The sequence below is a fragment of the Arachis duranensis genome, chromosome 6 (assembly GCF_000817695.3).
Source record: "Arachis duranensis cultivar V14167 chromosome 6, aradu.V14167.gnm2.J7QH, whole genome shotgun sequence".
Lineage (NCBI taxonomy): Eukaryota > Viridiplantae > Streptophyta > Magnoliopsida > Fabales > Fabaceae > Arachis > Arachis duranensis.
Window position 1 is genome coordinate 96,009,089 of NC_029777.3, and position 16,203 is coordinate 96,025,291.

Sequence of the window (16,203 nt, forward strand, 5' to 3'; positions counted from 1 at the left end):
GTTGGGTTTGCCAGTGGACGGACATTATGTCAGTGGTTGCCTGACAGATTTCCACGTATACATACAGGGTACCTGGCCAGCTTGGTAGTGGTTCTAGGAGTTGCTCGGTGTGTTACCTCCCCCGAGCCAAATTCAGAAGTTCGCAGTGAATTGCACCTGGTTCCAGGAGACTTTTGGAGAGTGCCCTGATGGGGCCGATGAGGAGACAGTTAGGCGCTTTTCCCGTGCTTATATCATGATGTTGTTGGGCACCCAGCTGTTTGCCGATAAGTCCGACAATCGTATTTACATTAGATGGCTACCGTACGTGGCTAGGCTTGAGGAGATGAGTGGCTACAGTTGGGGGTCGGCTGCACTCGTATGGTTGTACCGGTGCATGTGTCGAGTGGCCAATAGATATGTCGTGAAGTTAGTTGGGCCATTACAGTTACTTCAGTTCTGGATCTTTTGGCGGTTTCCTGGATTTAGGCCTGCTAGGTATGATGCGTTTAGCTGGCCCCTGGTATCGAGGTACGACTATCGCATTATATCATGTTTAATTATTTTATTTATTTAAGTTCTCGCCTGTATTGTTATACTAATTTGTCACATTCATGAATGACTTCGATTTTGATGGCCTTTGCAGGTGGTCAGGTTACAATCCTTCTATTAGCGAGAAGGGACCTCGGGTGCAGATGACTCGGCTGAGGATCGACGTGTTACAGGCTAGGGATGTGAGTATGTAAACCTCCTTTGTATAGTTAACGTACATTTAGTTAAAGCTAACTTTATCTCCTAACGTATTTGAGATGCTTTTTTCAGTTTATATGGATGCCCAATAGCACACCCGAGGTCGTTCAAGTTGTCCATCCGGAGGTGTTGGAGTCGCGTCATACGACCTTATGGCGGTGTGTCACATCGCTGATATATTTTGCAGTGGTTGAGTGGCACCAGGTTGATAGGGTGTTACCGCAGTTCGGGGGGCTGTACAGGCTTGCCCGCGTCCCGCCCTGAACATCGACTTCCTGATGTCGAAGGACGGTAGAGGGGGTGATCGTTGGTTCCCGCACCATTTGCAGTACTGGCATCTTCACTGGGAGACACGTGCAGATCACGTGCTTCGGTTTGACGTGGTTGCGACCCGAGTCTGTCACATGACTACTTGGACTGGTGGCATCAGCACGGAAAAAGAGGTTCTTGTCACCAGAGATGTACTTGGGGGATCCTAGAGCCATTCCTATTCCAGTAGAGGTGACACAGAGGGGTGCCGGTAGAGTTCCCGACATGGATCGAGTTGATGACGTTCCTGATAGGCGTCGGGTTGAGAGGAGAGCTCGTGTCGGGACACGACGGAGCGACTGGGAGTGGAAGTGGCTGGACCAGGCTATCGAGGAGGGTGACGAGGCAGGTAGGGGTCGTGGTCGACGACGTGGTCGTGGAGGCAGACGGAGAGCGCCTGCAGCGCACCACGACTGTTATACCCGATCATGGCGGAGCTGGTGGAGAGTGGTATGGGTCTGGTATGGGAGATCCTATGGGCCATGTTGACGCTGGACTTGGAGAAGGGCCGCTCGGAGATTACTTTGTTAGTGTTCTTGGTCACGACCAGACACTTCAGGAGAGTACACCATGGGTGAGTCTGGGTACCATGTTTTCAGACTTTCTTGCCGGTGATGGTTTTGATGCAGACTACGCTGGAGAACACTTCCTAGATGAGATCACTGCCATCATGTAGGAGGATGAGGCCGCCCGTCGAGGGGGTCAGACGATGGGGACACAAGCACATTTAGATGTAGATCTGAATGAGCCTTTATCTGTACCTCGTGCTGACTATTTTTCCTTGGGTGGTACGACACCTTCCGCACATACTACTGGGTCACATTCAGTTGCCGGGCCGTCTTCATCCCGACCGTTACATGTGCAGCCTACGAGGCTTGCACAGCCACCCCAGAGGACGAGGAGGATGAGATCAAGGACGAGGAGCCGCTTATCCGGAGAGGTCATAGGACACGGGTACCACGTCGTTGTTTCACGGGATCACACCTCTTTAGATGATTTGTGTATCGTGATGTTTGTTACTTCATGATCGTTGTCATGCTACCTATCTATCTTTATATATTTCGGTTATCATTGTTGTATCGTTGGGTCCTTTAGTTTATCAGTTGATGTGTGTCTGCGTTTGTTAGTGCTTATCTTGTATCAGTCACTATGAGAACTATGTTACTTTGCTTATTTATGTTATTTCCATAATTTACCTTGCATTTTTCGTTTAATTTGAAAGTTCATTTTACTGCCTTAACTACGTACTTCGTCAGTCACTATTCATGTATGAAATGTATCACATGAGATTAATTAATAAGACATACAATGCACTTGAAACTAGAACATTGGTTTTCTTAAAAAAAAGAACAAAGTTTGGACACTATGACATCTAACAACACAGCACCAACCCTACTCATCTCTGACTGTATGCCTGGGACCTCCGACCTGTGGGCAGCTCCGACGAGTGTGTCCGGGTTGCCGACAGAGGCCGCATCTCTTTGGCCGGTCCGGATCTGACTTGTCCATATTGGTCCATATCCGAGTGGACCTGGGACGACTCTCCCTTGCACGCCTCTTGTTTGGATCCGGTATAACTGTCGGTCCATCATATGGTGGCCAGAAACCTTCTGGGATGGGAGGTGTGAATCCCATCTAATACACACTAAAAATGGAACTGAGACGATACACAGGGTGGACGTAAGAGTGCCAAGTGACTCGTGAGTAGGCACAGCATGCCAGTGCGTGCGGACATGGGAAATGAAGTGACTGGAAGTATCCGCAGTCACATGTCTGAGCTCCAAGTGAGACCCTGTAGCTAACCAGGGAGAAAGAACCAGTCGGAGTCATCTCTGCCACGGTGTACTCCAAGTTGTCCCTGTCATACAGAGTAACGGTGAAGCACCTTGCCGTCTTCAAATTGGCATCGATAGACTTCACTAGGTGTTGACTGAATTGTTATCCGGTACCCTGCTGGGCCTCGGCCTCTCTCCCCTTGCGTACAAATAGTTCGGCCAACCTTCCATACGTTGCCTTCACCAACGAGTAGACAGGAAGGTTCCTCACACCCTTGAGGATTGAGTTCACACACTCAGAGATATTCGTCGTCATATGCCCGAATCTCCGGCCCTCATCAAAATACTGTGTCCACAATGAATACTCAATCGGGTTCGCCCAATCACACATCGCCGGGTCTTCCGAGCGTAGAATATCAAACCAGTATTCGAACTCGACCTCGGTCTAAGCATAGACAGCGTTCACAAGAAGCCTCATTGCGTCTTTGCCCTTGAACGTGAGGGTAAAATTTGCTGCTACGTGTCAAATGCAGAATGTCCGGTATGCAGCTGGAGGTAGCCAGCCCCCGTCGGGAGCCTCAAGCGCGACCTTGATGCCGTTATGCCTGTCAGAAATAACAAGCAGACCCGGCTGTGGTGTCACGTGCTGACGGAGGTGGGAGAGAAAGAATGACCACGACTCAGCATTCTCACCCTCGACTAGTGCGAATGCAACAGGGAGTATGTTGGAGTTCCCGTCCTGTGCAATCGCTACAAGCAACGTACCCCCATACTTTCCATATAGGTGGGTGCCGTCAATACTCACCAATGGCTTGCAATGACGAAATGCCTCGATACACGGTGGAAAAGTCCAGAATAGTCTGTGAAAATAAGCCTGAGACTCGTCTAGCTGTCCCCCAACTCGAACAGGGCTAGTCCTAAGCACTGCAACAGAACCAGGCATGGTCACCTGCACTCCTAACACCCACATTGGGAGCTCATTGTACGACTCTTCCAGTCACCATAAATGACGGCAACAGCCTTCTGCTTCGCCAACCAGACCCTCCTGTACGTCGGCCTGAACCCATAATGTGAGGCCGTCGCATTTAGGAGTACCTTGATGCTGACGAATGCATCAACCCTAACCATTGGCATAATGAAGGCCGATATCACATGATAATCCAAACTCCTGTGATCGCTGGAGATGGAGCTGGCCAGACAAGTATGCGGTCTATTGTACCGTTTGACCTCCCAAATGCCCTTCTCAGCCTAATCAACCATGTGCACCCATTCCCAAACTCAGAACACTTGCCCACATACCGGCGATAATCAGACTCCACTACCTTGTACTGTACCCCTCGGCGGATGCTGTAAGTCTTCACACTTAAAAGGGCCTCATCTTTATCCTGAAATTGCTGACCAACCTGGAACTCTGTCATACCAGCAGATCCTTCTGCATCTTTAGCGCCAAATCCAGCATGCTTCCCAGGTACCCCGTCAGGCCTCATGGCATCCAGGTCCAAAGATGAAAAATATAGAGGGTACTGCTGTGTGCCAGAACTAGAACCACCTCCCACCCCTGCAGGCTGACTCGCTCCAATATCATCGCCACTGTCATCAGCAATCATATCCGGCTCGACATCATCGTCTTCTCTATCATCAAACAATCCATCTCCAACCTCAACCGGTGCAGCACACTGTACAGAGGTCGGTATAAATTCTCCTGTTCCAACTTCGTCGCCAACACTACCGTTGAGATCAACAGCGAACGAAGAGGAGGCGACAGGCTGGACGGGTGGCTCGTACGCAGGGATGGAGGAAGAAGCAACGGCAGGTCTGGAGTTAGAACTGGCAACCGTGGCTAAAGTGTTATTCCGGTTCGAACCCCCGAGCTGGATACCACATCAACCAACTTTGCCAACAGCTCTGGTGTCCTCACTTCGGAAAACAGCCGGCGACAATGAAACATGACCTGCAAGTCCTCATCACTCCTGATCGTGAAACAATCATACTTCACGGTATCCTGGAGCACCGTGATTGGAATGCGATAGAAAAACTTCTTAACCCTTTTCACACCTTCCAGACCAAGTTTCATCAGTACAGAGCTAACAAGGTCATCAAAGCTCGTCGTAGAACTCACGATAATATAGAGAGGATCCTTATCGGTGAACTTCACACCGGAACGAGTTTTTTTCTTAATCGATCCTCTGTGGTGAACCAATACTAGAAAGCTGTCCTCACTAGCCATCTGACCCCTCTCTAATGAGGGCAACTCACGTTCATCTCATATATATAGAGCTCTGGTACACACTAATTCGAATCATCCTCATTCGCACTATATATACGTAATTCGAATAAGGTCATTTCGAATTATGCCTTTCTTCACATTTCCTACTAATTCGAATCACTAAAGTTCGAATTATGGTTACTACACTATTCCTAGTAATTCGAATTGACTACATTCGAATTAAGCTTTCATAATTAGACCCAAGTAGCTTCGAATTACATGCAATCTTCCTTGTGCATAATTCGATCCATATTGATACGAATTACGTACAATTGTAATTCGAATTTTGTTGCTTCGAATTACATTAAAATGCCCATTGATTGATTGCTGAAACAATTTTCATTTTGGCTGATTTGCGTAATATCTTCCTCAGCCTAGCTTAAATACGTTTTTTACTCTATTTTTTATTTTTTATAGTAATTTTTAGTCGGACAAATTATTGTACAAGATAGAATTTAAACATTTAATACTTGTTTAAATAGGCTAGAAGCTAATTACTATATCAACCCAATTTTGATTAGAATTTATTTTTGTTCGGTACCAAGTAGTGAAGTACCACTACCACTGGGTTTTCTTTTATATTTTTGGTGGTTTCTCAATGCCCAACAAGCAGGAAAAACGGTTTTTTTCCAAAAACGTTACCTCCAGAAAACTCAGAATCGGTTTTATTTATACTTTTAGTATTTTGTATTTTTGAAATTTTATGAAATAAAATAATAAAAAAGGAAGCGAACACATCTATAGTTCGTAATACCTTTTTGTCTTTTTGATATATTCAGGCTTAACAGGTCATGACAAAAAAGGCTTAACGGGTCTTACTCAAAGAAATGAAACGGAGGCTCAACCCGAAATTAACTGGTGCACCCGTAACCCGGGATTTGCCCCATCTTCGCCCATTTCTGTAAGACTGAAACCCTGGATGACGGGGTTCTCTCTGCCTCTGGTCCTCTCTTCGCTCTCGCCGAGTTGCCGGAGTTCTTCGTCGTCGCTTTTCTCGAGTGTCGCCTTCGTCGAGACTCTTCTCTCTTTCTCTCTGTCTCCCCGGCGTCATCGCCGGCACGCCGCTGTCTTGGTGCTTCCGTTGCGTCAGTTCAGGTAGGCATCCTCAATTCGCCGCTGTGCTATTCTGTTATGAGTCCAGAATGATTGAATCCCTGATTCTGCTCTCCGATTTCTTCTCATATACATGTGATATATTGAATTATTGAATTGATTTTTGTTGTTAGTGAAGAAGGAAAGGAAGAAACGCAGTGATGGCCATGGAAGTTGACCCTAATCTTGAGTCAACATCCTTCTCCTTCTGGAAACCCCTTCGTCGTAGGTTCAACCCTGACTCTCCTTTCTTCGCTTCTGGCAACCTCCAACGTGAACTGCTAGCCAAACAGGTTCTCTCTCTCATCTCCCTTATTTTTCATTTTCGGAAATTTGAACTTTTAATTTTAAAAACGCACAATGTATTTGCCAGATAATCTCAATATAATTTTCTCTAAACAATAACATAACAATGTACTAGGAAGAGGGACAACTATAAAAATACATATCTCTAGTTTCTATTAATTCTCTCAATTGGAGAGGAAGTGAAGAGACTTAATCTAAACCCATGTCAATTTATGAACTTTACTTATCAAACCATGAATCTTCAAATCCTTTATATATGGATTGGCGATCAAGTCAAATGGTGGTGCATCACTTGATTCGGTTTTCTTGACTTTCAAACACGAGCTGTTATTTGATAGGGTTAATCCAACTTCTTTGACGTGTCACATGCTTGCCGGTTAATCATGTGTATGTAGTAACATTGGAACTTCTATAATCTTCCAGCACCTTGCTCTCATCAATGGTGGTGACTTTCAAGTGGGAATTGAACTTGCTCTTCACTTGGACAATTAGATATGAGTTGTAATTGTAGTAGCTACATGTAAGGCAGTGATGATCTTGCATCAAGCCTTCTTTAATTGCTAACAGAATTTCATTGCCCAATGTTATCTGCTTCCATTTCATCAGCATTTTTGTGTTCGCCATTGACAATGATCATATAAGATTATGAGGGATATGAAAGAAGAAATAGTTATTATTCTAAAATAACAATTTTGGAATTTATTTAACAGTGCTCTAGGTTTTTTGTCCATGATTTATGATTGTGAACTTGAGTTCCAAGTTTTGAACTGTAATTCTTATTTCCTTTTCTTCCTTTCTTTCTTTCTTTCGTTTTTTGTCTTTAATTCAAAAGGTTGCGTTGGAATTAACGGAAGAGAATGAACAACTTGAGGATTGCATCCAAGATGGAAGGTATTGATCCTTTAAGTGCTTATACTTGTTTTTCCTTCCCTATGTTTCACAATATGTGGCATCATGTACCAATTTTAATTAAAGCATCCATTTGCTAAACAATAAAAATAAAAGGTAGTGAAAAAAAAAGGAAAAAAAAGAAAGAAGAACAATGTGCATGACATATGTGATTAGAAGCAGCTGAAACTAGTCATTTTTTTTAGCAGCAAGTGAAGTATTTTGTGTTCTTTGTGGCTCTTTACTTACTTCTCAGTGTTAAATATTGTTCCTTGCCTTTTAATTCTAACTTTTTCTCCTCCCGTTTTTATTTGTATTAAACTCAATACCTTACTTTTATTAAAGAACATGCATTTTTCAATAAGGTCGCAGTTAAATGTCTAGAAATAAATGTTTGCCCGCATGCCCGATGTTGAAGCTGTCATTTTTCTGTTCAGTTTGCTCCAGAGTCTACCCAACTTCTCGTCTGCTCAGCATACACTTATCTGAAGTTCATGATTCTTTCTTCCAGGCGAAACTTGCACGCGGCTATGATGTGGTATAGGCATCTGTCACTCGTTATGGTAGCATGAAATGATTCCTTGCAGTTTGCAACTATCTGACACTATGATTCTCTGTTTATCAACTGACTACTTATTACAATTATGTTCTCTTCATCATCATGAGATATTCATTTTGTTTATGTTTCTTTTAACAATGACATGTAACTTCTTTAAGAATGCATCGCATTGCACCTCGTTCTTACATAAATTTATAAACTCAAATGTCAACAAGGAAGCCTCATGTACTATTTGGTTGTATACAATAGATCATGATTAAATCTTCTTTGGGCTTTGCACGTGAACTTTCTGGCTTGTTTATGTCTCTTATTTCTTTTCTAGAGCTCATAGTTAGCTTGTTATGATGATCTATTTTATTTTCTTTTATAGGATCATCTCATTACTATCTAATACTCTTTTCCCCCCTTAACAGTATGAATGCTTAGTGGAAGGCTGTGGTTTGAAATTCAAAACCTACAGTAGCAGGCAGCAGCATCTGGTTGACAAGCACAAATTCCCAACCTCATTCGAATTTTTCAAGAAGTCTCGACCATCAAAGAAACAGAGGTTAAAGTCTCAGCGCAAGCAATCTGTTCAGAAGGAGGATGCATCAGAAACAATGGAAGTCGAAAATGCAGCCATAGATGACCTCACTTCAGCAGTCTCTAGAATGAGCACTTCTGACTCCACTCCTTCCTCTATCAGCTTTGGTCGCCGCAACAAAGGGTTGACCTTTGCTCCTCGAGTTGTTCAGCAAAAAACCCAGCAAAGAGATAATTAGCTTTTTTTTAAACCAATTTGAATTAACAATTGCTAAATGTTCAATCTTTAATTCTTGATATGTTGCCCCTTTATAAAATCCGTGGTTTTCTTCGGCTAAAAGGTTGAAAAAGCTGATTAAGTTGAAGTTCACGTTGGGCACCCATGAGATAATGACATTTCTACATCAAATCTGGGTACATATGGACAACTTACATTTCATTATCTTTTGGAGTTTGATGTAGTTTCCCTTCTAACTCAAATTTGCACTTTTAGATTGCGTTTTATGTTCATAAACACATTTTGCCTAATTTGTGCCATGCGCTTATGCAACTAACTATATGTTTCATAAGATGATGATGTCTTAGGTTTTCAATTAAACCAATATTTAATTGAGAAGAATTTTACAACACCTTTACACCTTTTGATGACCATTATATTTCCCAAATATAGTGATTGCCACTATAAAACAACTAAAACTATTTTTACATAGAAACGTGACTTACTTTTTTGGGTTTTCCCCAAAATTTCTTCCATAAACAGTGAGTTAATATGGACTGATTAGCAAAATATAAAATTTATGAGAAATTGTTGGTGTTCCTAAATCCTACTTCCTAGAGCACTATGTGGATTCAAAGAGAATAATATAAATATATTTTAAATAAGAATTTTAGTGATGAATCCTATCTTAAAAACATTATTAGTTGTATATCTACCGAGACGTTGCATGAACCAAGCGTTTCTGATTATTGAGGTGAATGAAACACATCTCAGCCACATTGACATTTTGGATACATGATCCAATGTTGTACATTAAAATTTTGAAGTTGGAACAATGATCTCTCTCTTACTGGGAGCAGGTAAAACGTTTCTAAAAGACATGTGCCTATAAGCAAAGGCAACATTCGATGATTTTGTAGTTTTTTTAATTTTGAAAGAAGATGCAGCAATATCTAACATTGATTCACATTTTATTTTTAACACAGAGGTGGATGACAAATGTCTCTGTAGATTAAGCTAATTATAGAAAACAATGGGTCAAGCCAATCAACCAAGGAGTGCCACGTCAAACTTGAATAAGTACAACATCGTACTTCATCATCTCCATGAACCTTTCTCCACGACACATCCATTCAAGATCAATCACACCAGACTTGAGTCCCACGACATAGTGGAGAGAAATGTATTATTTGTACTCATTAATTAATTAGGTTTCTCCCTTGCAAAAAAAACAATAGCACAACAATCATGCAACCTTTGTTTTTCAATTTATACCAACCTTACAACAGAAGGGACGCCAGGAAGAGACACCCAAATTCCGGCAACCCGCACGTCCTTCCCATCCTTGCCTGCGCCTTCGTCGCCGTCGCCATCATCCTCCTGTTCTTCTTCCATCGGACCCTTCTCAAATCCAAAAACACCACTACTTGTCCTGAAAACCGAGAGCCCACCTTCGTGCCACTCACGAAAAACGAGGTAATAATCGCCGAGGAGTTCAGCTCCACGGCGAGCCTCCTCGTTAGCATCCTCCACTTCGCGACGGCGCGTACGATTCCTCCACAATCCCCTAACGAGATCCAAAAGCTGGTCGACGTCATACAATATCTCACTCCATGCAACTTCCTCATCTTTGGCGTTGGTCATGACTCGCTGATGTGGGACGCTTTAAATCCACGTGGCAACACGCTATTCATCGAGGAGAATCCAAGGTGGACTCTTTCGGCGATGAAGCGGTTTCCAATCCTAAACATCCACACGGTGCGTTACTCCACGCGCATCTCCGAAGCAGACACGCTCTTGTCCACGTACAAGGCGCAATGCATGGGGAATCAGCTAACGCTCAAGGGCAACCAGCATTGTCCGCTTGCCCTGAGCCGGTTGCCGGAAGAGGCGTACGATCGTGATTGGGATATGATCATGATCGACGCGCCTAGAGGGACAGAGGATCCGTCGCCGGGGAAGATGGCGGTGATATATTCGGTGGCGGTGATGGCGCGTGAGAGGAAGAGGCCGGGCGTGACGCACGTGTTCCTCCATGACGTGGATGGGAGGGTTGAGCAGCAATACGCGCAGGAGTTTCTGTGCATGAAATACAGAGTTAGCGTTGTTAATAAGCTTTGGCACTTTGTTATCCCACCTTCTTTTAGTTCTGATGATACTACTGCTGGATTCTGCTAATATTGCATAGCACAACTTTCAATTTGCTTCTTTTTGAAGGAATTTTCAGAATATTGTATTATATATTATTTTCATTTAATCCTGCCTCATAGCTGACACAACAAAAGGTCAAGAGCTCACAGTATTGAAACATTCAGCATTTGCTTGTTGGTTGGTTGTGAGTTTATTTGTCCGTTGCGGTGCGCTTAGATATTTGATTTTGGTAGACCTGGATTACTTTAAGTACAATTAAGCAATATTTTGAGAATTAAATATCAGTTTTTATACGAGAAAAGAAGAGTATAAAAAGTAGTTGATTAAATTCTTTTTTTTTTTGTTTTTTAAAATATTTAGTTAAAATAAAAAGACATTTTAATATAAAACACTAAATATAGCGAATTATTGATAAGTCATTTAAGAATTATAAAGAGTGAAATTTAGTTATTGATAATAATATAAAAAATGACAAAGAAATAAGTTTTAATTTTTTTATTGTTCTTTATTTTCTTAGTTTTATCACAGGGTTATGTTGAGCTTCTTTTATTTAAAAAAACTCACATTATAGGTAAAGATCATTATTACATGTCAAATTGACGGTAATATATATTATGGGGACTTAGAGTTCGCCATGCAAGGGAGTTAAACCAGCGGCTTACATGATGAAAATTAGATGGGGTTTAATTGAAAAGAATAATAGTCTTTGGGACAAGGTGCTTAGGTTCAAATACAAGTGCGAAAACGATATTTTTCCTATTGTTCGAAGAAGGAGCAATGGTTCGAATTTATGGAAGGGAGTTTGCTTGTCTTGGGATAAAGTGAAAAGCAACATGATTTGGAGGATTTGAAATGGTTCAAAAATTGATTTTTTTTTGGAAACACCAATAGGTTCCGGGGCAACTCAAACATCATGCTATTCAGGTAGGTTATGATTTTAATTCCAATTTATCTTTTAACGACTTTCTCTCCGTTTCAGGTACGTGGGATGAAAGGAAGCTAAGTGATTAGTTGCCGGAAGACACTGTGAAGAGGATTATTGTTTATGCTATGTATTTGTAAAATTTTTTAGAATTCTCATAATTTTATTTCATAAAAATAAATATGTAGATATTATGATAGAAAAGTCTAGAAATTAAGTAAATAAATCAAGTACTAAAAATATTTAAATTAATATCTAAAAATATTTAAGACCTAAAAATATCTAAAATTTATAATAAACTAACTTGTAACAAATATATTAAATTTTATTAGTCTTTGTACTCTCTTTTTAATCCATCAATAATATAACTATCAAAATTTTTAAACTATTTATCCAACTCCTTCATTAAAACTATCCTTAATATTCTTATTACACAATTCAAGCCCATTATATACTAAACTAACTTCAAACTATTTCATAAAACTAACAGTGGTATCAGAGCTACGTTCAATCATCTATTGGGTGTAGAATCTTTCTTCTTAACCTATCAACTATACAAATCCACCACATTATAACTCACTTAAATAAATTTTTCCATAACCATAACTATCTCAACTATAAATATTTTTATGTCCATATTGTCAGAAGACAATTATGACAACTGACATCCTCAAATGAAAATCTTTCTACGAGTTCAAAATTTGTGCGATGATGTCCATGAAGGGTTCATCATGTCAGAGAATTAAACAACACTTTTCACTGCATAAAAGAAGAAATTGATAGAAGAGCAACAAAGAAATTATATTGCTCTATGCTTCTTCCACCAAGCTATAACAAAGACAATTTTTTTAAAGATAAGAGGAATATTATCAACTAAAGAAGTGTGGAAAAATTTGGAACAAGAGTTTAGAGACGATACAAAGATACACACAATCCTCCTCCAATTTCTAAGGAAGCAATAACAAATATGAAAATAAAAGATTTAAAAAAAATAAAAAGTTACTATACAAGATTAATAAGTTTAGTAAATGAAATGAAAATTTACGAGGAGAACTACTTGCCCGATAAAAAGATAGTAAAAAAAATACTTATTAGTTTACCTTCCAAATTTGATCCTAAAGTGTCTACAATTGAAGAAACTAAGAATTTATCAATGTTAACACTAATAGAGTTAATAAGTTCATTACATGCTTTTGAACAAAGATTGACAAGTTCATATGATGAAGATTTAGTAAAAAATACATTTGGATCTAATCTCAATATAAAATCTCATAATCTAATAAAAGAGGAGGAAAAAGACGAGAAAATTCTAGAAGTTCAGACACTTCTTGAAAAATAAAAAAATAAAACTGAATATAGAAAAAATATTTTTCATGTGGCATATGCAAGAAGACTAACCACTTAGAAAAAGATTGTTGGCATCGTAAAAAATCACAAATGCTGCAATTGTAAAAGGTTTGGACATATGAAAAAAGAATGTAGGATGAACATCAATCATCCCGCAAACTTTTCTGAAAAAAAGCAGAGAGAAGAGTGCCTCTTCTATGCATTATCACAAGAAGAGTGCAAGAAAAAAGATGACATATAATATCTCAATAGTGGCTACAGTAATCACATGATAGGTGATCAAAGACTATTTAGTGACATCAATAAATCTGTTCGATCTGGCATCAGACTTGGAGACAGAACGATCGTACAGGTGAACGGTAAAGATACAATCACCATCACCACCAAGATAGTAATTAAGAATATCCATGATGTTTTGTTAGTTCCTAAATTAGTTCAAAATCTACTTAGTATTGGCCAAATAATAGAAAAAGACTACGTATTATACTTTGAAGAAGACTCATGCAGCAAAACTAAAAAAAAAAATTAGAAGGCTTCTAGCAATAGTCAATATGAAGAATAGAAGCTTTCTACTAAAATGGAGTTATATCATAAAAACTACATTAAAAGCACAAGAAGATAATGCATGGCTGTGGTATCAAAGATTTGGCTATTTTCACTTTCATGGATTAAAACTACTACATCAAAAATAACTAATGAGAGATCTACCAAGTATCATAGAGATTAATAAATCTTACGAAAGATGCTTACTTCGCAAGCAACATTGTCAACTATTTTTTTTGGAAGAGTTTGGCGAGTCAAGGAGATGCCTGAATTAGTTCACACTAATGTTTGTGGTCTAATAAAGACTCCATCACTCAATAACAAGTACTTTATTCTCTTCATCGATGATTATACTAGAATAATGTGGATATATTTCCTACATAAAAGATCAGAAATTTTTGGCATCCTCAAGAAATTCAAGCAACATGTAAAGAAATAAAGTAGTTGTTGCATCAAGGTACTTTGTAGCAACAGAGGAACTGAATACATTTCCAAAAAATTTAATAAATTTTGCAAAGAATAGGGTGTCGAGCATCAACTCATAGTGGGATATGCTCCTAAGTAAAATGGAGTATTTGAGAAGAAAAATAGAACTGTGATAGAGATGGCATGCTCAATCCTCAAGGAGAAAAATCTACCAAACAACTTCTGGGCAGAAGCTGTTTACACAACAATATACATACTAAATCGTTGTTCTACTAAGGCAGTAGAAAATAAAACTCCAATTGAAGTACAGAGTGGATGAAAGCCTTTCGCAAAGCATCTAAGAGTCTTTAGATGTATATGTTATGCTCACATTACCACACAAAAAAGAAGTAAGCTCGATGAGAAGACAGAAAAATGAATCTTTCTTGGGTATAGTACACAATCAAAAGGATATCATGTGTATAATTTGCAAATGAAGAAACTCATAATCGGTTGAGATGTGGAGTTCGAAAAAAATACTTCATTAAATTGAGAAAATGAACACTAAAAAAAATATTGATAAAAATGGCACTAATTTTATGGCGGGTCAAAAAAACTGCCATTATGTTTGTTAATTACGGCAGCACCAACTCATGCCTTTTTTCCCTTTTTTAACTCGAGCCATGTTGCATATGAGAATGTGATTAGTATTGTTGCATATGAGAAAATGACGATGAGTGTCAATGACGAACCCTAATTTCTTGCCATTGTTCATCTTCTTGATTTGTCATTCAACTCATCGCTATCGCTCATCCCTTTGTTGCAGATCATCTCCTCGCTGCTGCAAGCAACGCCGTTGTTGCTGCCTTCAGTGAGCTTCTACGATTTGGCTTTGATCTGAAGATTTGTCAGCGTTCGTCTCATCACCATCGTTCATCTCCTCGCCATTGCAAGAAATGCCGTTGTCGCCTTCAGCGAGCTTCAACGATTTGGCTTCGATATGAAGATTTGTCGCCGCTCATCTCATCGCCATCATTCATCTCTGCACCATCGCAAGCAACACCGTTGTCGCTGCCTTCTATGATCTGATTTTCAATCTGGCTCACCTCCTCACCTCGGCAAGCAACGCCGTTGTTGCTGCCTTCAGCAAGCTTCTACAATTTGTTTTCACCATCTCTGTCACTTCTAATAGGTAATCTACTTAATCTTCTTCTTTGATTTTTTCCTTCCTCTTCATCCTTTTAGATCTAGTTCATGCTCTAGTAGGAAGAAACAAAGAATGCTGGTTCTTTTTGTGTATTTTAATTTTCATTGATCTTTTGTGATGTTGCTGTTGTTAGCTTGTTACTGCTGTATTTTCCGTTCTGTTATTATTTTTTTGCTTCTAATTTTATTTAGTTTGAGACCCAATCTATTCTATTAAACTGAATGATCTCATAATCTGCATCTTTTGTCCGAAATTAGTACAACACAACACTTTACTTTCTCTTCAAACAAGTCACGGCATTGTGGAGGAACTGATTGGGTTTGGAGCAAGAGTGCACGCGTGTGCAAGGAACGAAGCTGAGCTCACTAAGTCTCTCATCTAATGAAATGATTCTGGTTTTGAGGTTACTGACTCTGTTTGCAATGTCTTTGTTCCTCATCAGAGGGAGAAGCTGATGGACTCTGTGTTCTGAATTCCAAGGAAAACTCAACATCCTTGTAAACTCTCTTCTTTCTCTGCATTTCGTCTGTTTGATATTATTCCCCAACTAAAACTATTGTGTATGTTTTGAATTTACATTAATTGATATTATTCCCCAACTAACACTATTTTGCATAATTCGAGTCTATAAATTTTCAAACAATAATATAAAAAAAACTTTAATATTCTTATAGTTGAAATCTTCAAGCTGCACTATAATTTGAAGGTGCAAGAGGATGACTTTACAATTCTTCAAGATCCCTCTTAAGTCTTTACTCTTCCACTGCTTCCTGCTCTTACTCTTTGATGAGCGGATAATTTATACGCTTTTTGGCATTGTTTTTAGTATGTTTTTGGTATGATCTAGTTAGTTTTTAGTATATTTTTATAAGTTTTTAGTTAAAATTCACTTTTCTGGACTTTACTATGAGTTTGTGTGTTTTTCTGTGATTTCAGGTATTTTCTGGCTGAAATTGAGGGACCTG

At 39.7% G+C, this 16,203-nt stretch overlaps 3 protein-coding genes across 4 annotated transcripts; 2 read left to right on the forward strand and 1 right to left on the reverse strand.

The window, feature by feature from the left end:
• Positions 1-3,770: 3,770 nt before the first annotated feature.
• On the reverse strand, positions 3,771-5,040 carry LOC107494731 (uncharacterized). Its single transcript, XM_016115767.1, has 3 exons — positions 4,765-5,040; positions 4,113-4,684; positions 3,771-3,933 (listed from the first exon to the last, which is right to left on the reverse strand). Exons 1-3 carry the CDS (start codon positions 5,038-5,040, stop codon positions 3,771-3,773), a joined length of 1,011 nt encoding a protein of 336 aa, XP_015971253.1.
• Positions 5,041-5,956: 916 nt separating this feature from the next.
• On the forward strand, positions 5,957-8,888 carry LOC107494784 (uncharacterized). Of its 2 annotated transcripts, XM_016115821.3 has the most exons (6): positions 5,957-6,174; positions 6,311-6,464; positions 7,310-7,368; positions 7,579-7,620; positions 7,750-7,903; positions 8,338-8,888. In XM_016115821.3, the coding sequence occupies exons 1-6, from the start codon at positions 5,999-6,001 to the stop codon at positions 8,683-8,685; spliced, it is 933 nt and encodes a 310-aa protein (XP_015971307.1). In that variant the 5' UTR covers positions 5,957-5,998; the 3' UTR covers positions 8,686-8,888. The 2 variants fall into 2 exon arrangements, 1 of the variants encoding a protein (XP_015971307.1); XR_008010447.1 differs by lacking the exons at positions 7,579-7,620; positions 7,750-7,903; positions 8,338-8,888 and having other exon boundaries at positions 5,968-6,174; positions 6,306-6,464; positions 7,310-7,447.
• A 1,428-nt stretch (positions 8,889-10,316) lies between these two features.
• LOC107494732 (probable methyltransferase At1g27930) lies at positions 10,317-10,841 on the forward strand. Its single transcript, XM_016115768.1, has one exon. It carries the CDS (start codon positions 10,317-10,319, stop codon positions 10,839-10,841), a length of 525 nt encoding a protein of 174 aa, XP_015971254.1.
• The last annotated feature ends 5,362 nt before the right edge of the window (positions 10,842-16,203 follow it).

What these genes read in the sequence shown, in the direction of transcription:
- LOC107494732 (XM_016115768.1), top strand. Translation starts at nt 10,317, where the DNA reads ATGTGGGACGCTTTAAATCCACGTGGCAACACGCTATTCATCGAGGAG.
- LOC107494784 (XM_016115821.3), top strand. Translation starts at nt 5,999, where the DNA reads ATGACGGGGTTCTCTCTGCCTCTGGTCCTCTCTTCGCTCTCGCCGAGT. An exon ending in CTTCCGTTGCGTCAGTTCAG is followed by an intron (nt 6,175 to 6,310) that starts GTAGGCATCCTC and finishes TTGTTAGTGAAG; the next exon opens with AAGGAAAGGAAGAAACGCAG. An exon ending in GATTGCATCCAAGATGGAAG is followed by an intron (nt 7,369 to 7,578) that starts GTATTGATCCTT and finishes TTTAGCAGCAAG; the next exon opens with TGAAGTATTTTGTGTTCTTT.
- LOC107494731 (XM_016115767.1), bottom strand. Translation starts at nt 5,040, where the DNA reads ATGGCTAGTGAGGACAGCTTTCTAGTATTGGTTCACCACAGAGGATCG. An exon ending in GGAGTGATGAGGACTTGCAG is followed by an intron (nt 4,685 to 4,764) that starts GTCATGTTTCAT and finishes TGTGGTATCCAG; the next exon opens with CTCGGGGGTTCGAACCGGAA. An exon ending in GTGGAGTCTGATTATCGCCG is followed by an intron (nt 3,934 to 4,112) that starts GTATGTGGGCAA and finishes GCCAATGGTTAG; the next exon opens with GGTTGATGCATTCGTCAGCA.